At 44.0% G+C, this 7,500-nt stretch overlaps 1 protein-coding gene across 1 annotated transcript in view; it reads left to right on the forward strand.

Annotated features, from left to right (window-relative positions):
• LOC123508974 overlaps positions 1-7,500 on the forward strand; it is a 24,391-nt gene that overhangs the window by 13,951 nt on the left and 2,940 nt on the right. Inside the window, 2 exon segments of the mRNA XM_045263058.1 lie at positions 4,385-4,718; positions 7,204-7,389. Coding sequence (XP_045118993.1) covers positions 4,385-4,718; positions 7,204-7,389 — 520 coding nt within the window.

Genomic DNA, 7,500 nt, shown 5'->3' on the forward strand with positions numbered 1-7,500 from the left:
ACCACCACCACCGCTGCTATATTGAAACCCGGAGATATAATTGCAAGGTGTATGGGAATATATCTTTGTCTGGCGCACGTCTGCAATTTGGTCTGAGTGTGCACGTATACGAGGATGCATTCCCCTGTAGCTGTTCTTTTCCCCGGGAGGAGCAATCATGTTCCAATCCCTCCCGCTATCTTTTTCAATCTCTGCTGGATTGGTAAATTGCATGCTGTGTCCTAGAATATTTCAGTTCCCGCCTCCACACGCATTCATGCATATTCACGGCTTTCAGTAGGTAGGTCTTTCCCTCTCTTTCTCCTCGCTTGGCTCTTCTCTTCCTCATTTTTTCTCTCTCCTTTTCATCCACATCTCGTCTCGTCCTCGTGCCCCGCTGCGAGACGGAGTGAGTCGCTAAACAGGTCAATCAAGAGCTCAGAACTTCGATACCTTGCGTAATTCACATTCACGGAAACCCGGAAGAGGAATCAAAGAGCGTGATCGAGGCTTCGCGTTGCCTTTGAGATTTTTATGGAATCCTGCCGAGGTAAAGTAACTCGAGAGGAAAACACGTTCACTTGTTGACGAAAAGGAAAGCGTTGCGTAATAAGAAATATAAGACGTAGTAACTCCTTCGTTCGCGTGGTATCTCTTAAGTGTAATTTGACGTGGACTTGTCTTGTTGTGTCTGTTCCAGGAGTGCAGTGAAAGTCTTGTGGAAGTCTGGAGTGGGAAAAATGTTGGTGGAAGAAAGCAGGAGTGTGTGGGTGGTGGGTAGGAGTGGATAGGCATTTTGTGGGAGGCGATAAAAGGCCAGGAATCGTGAAATTGGATTGTGAACACGGCTATTTGAAGGCTTTTTATTACTGCCAGTTGATGTAGCCGTAAAAAATAGACAATGGAGGAGAGAGGCTGTGACTCGTAAAAAGAGGGAATGTAATTGAAGGGGGAAAAACCTGTGTATGTGTGTGTGTGTGTGTGTGTGTGTGTGTGTGTGTGTGTGTGTGTGTGTGTGTGTCTGCCGCAAGGATATATGAAAAAAAGGAGAGAAAAGTGGAAATAAAGGTTAGTGGAATGAGTTTTACGAGAGAGATAAAGAGAAGAATAGAAATAAGACCTAGTAATAGTATGTGATGAAACGGAGAAGAGAAGAAAGAGAAAAGAGGAAAAGGAAGATGAGAACGGGAACAAGAAGTGAAATATGACAGAAGAAGGAAAGAAAATGAAAAAAAAAAATAATGAAAATGATGGCCTGCTAGAGAAAGAGAAAGAAAGAGAGAGAGAGACAGAGAAGGAGAAGGAGGGAGGAAAGAAGAGGACAAACAATGAACATAAGAAAAAAATATTGAAACTTAGTAGATATTGAGAATGATGTAAATAGACTGGAAAGAAGAAAAAAAAAAAATAGGGAACTTCGAGATGTGATAAATGGAGAAGGTGCGGACTGAATGGAAGATGAGGGAATGGGAGGAGGGGGAATGTGAAGGTGAGGGAATGGAGGGGAAGGAGAGGGGGATAGGGAAGGTGAAGGAGTGCGATGCGGGTGATGTGAGGAGAAATTCGTCTTGAGCTTGGAATGAAATGGAGACGAGATGTTGATAAAGGGAGGCGATGATTGGTACGTCTGACCAAGCTGTGGAATGTTGCCAGGCGTGGTAGGGTCATTCCTCTCTCTCTCTCTCTCTCTCTCTCTCTCTCTCTCTCTCTCTCTCTTACTTTATTTGACCTCGTTCTTGCGACGGTAAAATTTTCAATCAATAAGACATTCCTCCTCTTTCTCTCTCTCTCTCTCTCTCTCTCTCTCTCTCTCTCTCTCTCTCTCTCTCTCTCTCTCTCTCTCTCTCTCTCTCTCTCTCTCGTGGCTGTTGCAAGAGAGAAAGGAAGAAAAGATGAAGGAGAGGTAGGAGAGGACGAGGCAGAGAAAAAGGAGAGGGATGAAGAGAAGGATAAGAAGATAAGGAGGATGAAAAGGGATGAATAAGAGAACACACTTTCTCTCCATATGTGACTGTCTGTCTGTCTGTCCGTCCGTCTGCCTGTCTGTCTGTCTACCTGTGTTTGTCAGTGAGTGAGTGAGTTTATCTGTCTTTCAGTCTGTTACTCTGTCTCTCTGTCTGTTCGTCTGTCTGTCTGCATGTTGGTCTGTCAGTCTGTTTGCTTGTCTATCTGTCTCTCTGTTTGGATATCTATCTCTCTGCCAGTCCGTCTGTCTGTGTATATGTTTGTCTGTCTGTCTGTCTATCTGTTAGTCCATCTGTCTGTTTATCTGTTAGTCCATCTGTCTGTCTATCTGTTAGTCTATCTGTCTGTCTTTCTGTTTGTCTGTCTTTCTGTTTGTCTGCCTTTCTGTTTGTCTGCGTTTCTGTTTGTCTGTCTGTTTGTTTCTCTCTCTCTCTCTCTCTCTCTCTCTCTCTCTCTCTCTCTCTCTCTCTCTCTCTCTCTCTCTCTCTCTCTCTCTCTCTCTCTCTCTCTCTCTCTCTCTCTCTCTCTCTCTCTCTCTCTCTCTCTCTCTCTCTCTCTTTCTCCGTCTCCGTCTCCTTCTCTCTCTCTCTTCCTCCCTCTTTCCCCTGTCGATAGTGTGCTCAGGTATTCTCGCGGGTAGCAATTAGAGGGGAAGATCTTTTCACGCCTTTAGATGACACTTTAAGAGCCGAGTGAGTGCTGGCTGATGATGAAGAGGAGTGGGCGTCAGCTGTCATATTCAAGAGTTTGTTTATGCATTCATTGAAAGAGGTTGGAGGAGGAGGAGGAGGAGGAGAAGGTAGGGTTCGTGAAGTGAGTGGGTAATTTAGAGATGTGGAGATGGAGGAGGAAGAGAGGGGAAAGTGGAGAGAAGCATAATGGAGGTAAGGAGAGGGGAGAGCCAAGGGTGGATTGAAAGAGGGAGAGGGAGAGTTAGAGAGAGGAACAGAGAGAGGGACGAAAAATTATACGGCTGGTAGAGGGAAATACACGAGTCAGCTTTAGAGGAATAGAGAAGGAAAACTGGGAAAAAGTGTACAAAGGAAGGGTACGGCAAAGAAGATGGTCGCTAAGGGTAACAGAGATATTGGAGGTAGAGAGGTTAGCAACATACGCACGCCATCACGCACGCACACACGCAGGCAGGCAGGCACACATACGCAGTCCCAGGCACATACAAACCAACAAACCCAACAAACAGACATCAAGTAACAATATGCAGCCTCTTGCCTCAGAATTCTCCTTTAAACATATGCTAATGGGATGTATTAGTTCCACGAGGCAGTCATCTTCCTCTTCATTCTCCTCCTCTTCCTCCTCTTCCTCTTCCTCCTCCTACTTCATGTCTTTCTCCTCCTCCTCCTCCTCCTCCTCCTCCTTCTCTTTTACTTTCTCGTTTCCTTTCAGATTTCACTCAGTATTAAGTGTTTAGATTATTCATTGTGTTTTTATATTCTGAACTCTTCTCGTTTTCTTTTTTTTCCTCCGTTTCTTCCTTTCCTTCCTTCTCTTCCTTCTCTTCCTCAGTTTCCTTCTCAGAACGGATGCTTAAGATATTTTTCATGCTCCACTTTAGAGCTAATTTTTTGATTCGCTACCACCACCACCACCACCTTACCATTACCATTCCCATCACCATTATCACTGCCATCACCACCATTACCATTACTTCTACCATCAACGCTCTCCAGCCTCCACATTCCTCCTCCACCTCCGCCCCACTCCCAAATTTTATTCTGATGTGCAAATTTTACGAGGTTCTTCCGTGGTTCTAGGTACTTCGCTACTCTCCTCTCCCTTTCCTTCCTCTCTACTTCGTTCACTATTTTCTTTCTTCCATGTTCTTCTTTTTCTGAACTTCACTCTCTTATAGAAAATACTATGGAGGCTTTAATATTCTTCTTATCATTCATCTTCATCATCATCATTAATCTTTTCACGCATCTCTTTCTCTCTCTCTCTCTCTCTCTCTCTCTCTCTCTCTCTCTCTCTCTCTCTCTCAGTTGTCTATCTATTGAAATAGGTGATTGATAGATAGACAGGCTTGTTCCATAATGGGACTGCTATGTGTAGGTCTGACCCTTTATTGCAGCTTGCCTTATTTTCATTATGTTCTTATGTTCTTACTCCAAATTACTCCAGGAAAAGTGTATCTGATTAAGTACCTCCACATTTAGTTATATTTTCGTGTTTTTCTTTTTTTCTCATTTAGATCTAAATTCTGCTATTCTAATCGTCCATCACTTATCTTCTCCGCTCATCATCAGCTTTCTTTCTTGTAGTTACGACGATTTTGTTCTACCTTACTTTGCTTCCTAACATACTAAGTGATGTAATTTTTTCATCTTTATTATAAAAGTTTTAACCATTGTGTGCCAAAAACACCACCATTATCCCATCTCAGCCGCCAACATCATACTCGTATTTCACCCGACCACAGGCGCTGGAAACCCACGATCGACACACGAGCCTCTACGAGCGAGTGGCTTTGCTGGAATCTTCTCTCGCAGAAAAGACGGAGCGGGAGATGGTACTGGAGGCGGAGGTCACGCAGTTAAGAGCAAAAATCCCTGAGCTTGAGGCGGAGATCAAGACCATACCGGAGATGAGGAAGGAACTTGCAGAATTTGAAGCCAATATTGAGAAGCTTGTGCAGGACTACGAGGTGAAGCTCTCCACTCTAGCGTCTGAAGTGATCCGGTTGAAGAAGTCAGGAGCAAGACGCAAGGACCTGCTTACGCTGAGTGATGGAAGTGACGTCCTCCTCCATCAAGGTGAGGCAAAGACGAGGGATGGAGAGACGCAAGTGTGAGAGGAGAAAAAAATTAAGCAAGCGTGAGTGTGAGGGAAGGTGTGGAAAGGGTAGGATTGAGTGAAAGTAACGAGTGAAGGGAAGGACAGGTGAAAGAAGAGAAGCCAGGTGTCATTAAAGGATGGAATAGTAGCAGTGAAGACATTAGTAGTTGGAGTAGTAGTAGTAGTAGTAGTAGTAGTAGTAGTTGTTGTAGCAGCAGCAGCAGCAGCAGTAGTAGTAGTAGTAGTAGTAGTAGTAGTAGTAGTAGTAGTAGTAGTAGTAGTAGTGTCAGTAGTAGTAGTAGTAGTAGTGGTGATGGTAGTAGTAGTAGTAGTAGTAGTAGTAGTGAGACAAAAAAATAAGGTTACTACAAGATATGATCAGACACAATTAAGAAGCTCAGGATCCATTTTTCTTCGTGGCAAAACACTCGAAGTTTAACATCAAAACAATCATCATCTCTCTCTCTCTCTCTCTCTCTCTCTCTCTCTCTCTCTCCGACAAAGCCACGAGACCGACCGAGGGAATGATGGTCGAGGCCTCGGAAGCTCCTGTTAATGGCTTCACGTCCAGGGGGTGGTGGAAGAGGGGATGGTAGAGGAGGAATGTAAGGACACACACACACACACACACACACACACACACTCTCTCTCTCTCTCTCTCTCGATTGATTAATTGATTGATTGATGTCCTTAATGTGTCTGGAAAGAAAGGAGGGAAGGACAGAGACTAGCTTATTCCGGTAGTGTGGTTTATCTACTTGAATATATGAGAGAGAGAGAGAGAGAGAGAGAGAGAGAGAGAGAGAGAGAGAGAGAGAGAGAGAGAGAGAGAGAGAGAGAGGCATTTGTAGTTATGATTGATTTAACGATAGCTGCATACCACCACCACCACCACAACCACAACCACAACCACAACCAGAACCACAACCACCGAAGCCATAGCTCATAACGAAGGGACAGACACACATACAGACAGGCACTGAGAGAGCGATGGAAAGTCATCAGCCTTGGATAACCTGACCAGTGTGAACCTTTCAATAAATCACAGACTTAACTAGGTGATCCTGCTGCCAGATAAGGGTCCTGATGATGATAGTGATGATGGGTGTGGTGGTGGTAGTAGTAGTGATTGTGTTGTGGTGGTAGTGGTGGTGGTTGTGGTGGTGGTAGTAGTGGTGGTTGTGGTGGTGGTGGTAGTGGTGGTTGTGGTGGTGGTAGTAGTAGTGGTTGTGGTGGTGGTGGTAGTAGTGGTGATTGTGGTGGTGGTGGCAGTGGTGGTTGTGGTGGTGGTGGTAGTAGTGGTGATTGTGGTGGTGGTGGTGGTAGTGGTGATTGTGGTGGTGGTGGTGGTGGTGGTGGTAGTAGTGATGGTGGTAGTAGTGATTGTGGTTGTGGTGGTGGTAGTAGTGATTGTGGTGTGGTTCTAGTAATTGTTATCTTAATCTATATTCATTGATTTTGTAATGTTTTTACTTATATATGCTGTAGTTGTTTATTTTGCATTTATTAATCATTTGACTTTTTTCTTTAATGATAACCGCTTTTCATATGCTTACTTGCTTATACACATCATAAAAAGTTTCCTTAAATATACAGCAAATTTCGTTTTCTTCTTTTCCTATCTTTCTCGTCTTTCTGTTATTAATTACATTTCTTTCTTTCCATTTTTGTTATTGTCAACTTTTTGTGCCTCCCTTTTCATTGAACTTCTATTCGACCCCTATAAATAAGTTTTTCAGATTTTTTTTGTGCATATTTATTCTTCAGTACGCTCTTCTTTATTCTCTTGCATATTTTACTCACTCTTTCAATTACTCAACCTCATCCAACTTCATCCATTATTTATACATCATATAGTTGAATTTTTCTCAGCTTCATACATAATTTCTTTTGACTACGTTTCTTTCACCTCATCAATGCACCTCACGTCACTTTTTTCTATTTCATACCTCATTGCTTTGATCTTTTATGGCCCTATAACCTCACCTACGTCCCCATCTCATTTTCCCCCTCGTATACCTCTCTTGAATATGGGTATACACGCCGGCACACTCACCCTCATCCTTCTACCGCCTCTGCACGCTCAGAGATGTTCTACTGCTGCGCATGAACTTTCAGCTTTTTTTTCGTACTGTCTCCGATGTTCTGCCATGTTTGTACTATCAGTTATGTCCCTTACCACTTCTTTGTTTTCACCCATTACGTCTCTATATTCACCCAATTCCTTCTATCTGATCTGAGCCTTCCCTCAGTAACTCATGTGCTTATAATGCAACTGCAATATCAATAATGTACTTTTATCTTATCTCTATGCTCCACTGTTTATGTTCCTCGTCTATTTCTAGCTTTGCCTGTATCCCTTCTGTTCTCCTATGTCATGCTTGTATCCTTACCCGTGTTGGCTCTCACTCAGCCATGTCCTTCTGCCGCGTCCTTAGACTCACCTACATCCTCCTGCCGCAGTTCCATCGTGTCCAGAGATCGGCCAGGATATGGTAGCAGAAAGAGTCGGGGAACATTGCCTCTATTTCTCCCTCGGTGAGAGACAAAACTGGACAGCGTCGTACGACCGGTGTCATCAGCTTGGCGCGCAGATGGCAGCGTCCCAGGTCCTTCAGCCACTTAAACAGTTCCTCCTGCATGCCTTTGGTGAGTCCTGAGAAAGTAAAGGGCAGGGAGAGAGAGAGAGAGAGAGAGAGAGAGAGAGAGAGAGAGAGAGAGAGAGAGAGAGAGAGAGAGAGAGAGAGAGAGAGAGAGAGA

This window comes from Portunus trituberculatus, chromosome 25 (assembly GCF_017591435.1).
Source record: "Portunus trituberculatus isolate SZX2019 chromosome 25, ASM1759143v1, whole genome shotgun sequence".
In the NCBI taxonomy this organism is placed as follows: Eukaryota; Metazoa; Arthropoda; class Malacostraca; order Decapoda; family Portunidae; genus Portunus; species Portunus trituberculatus.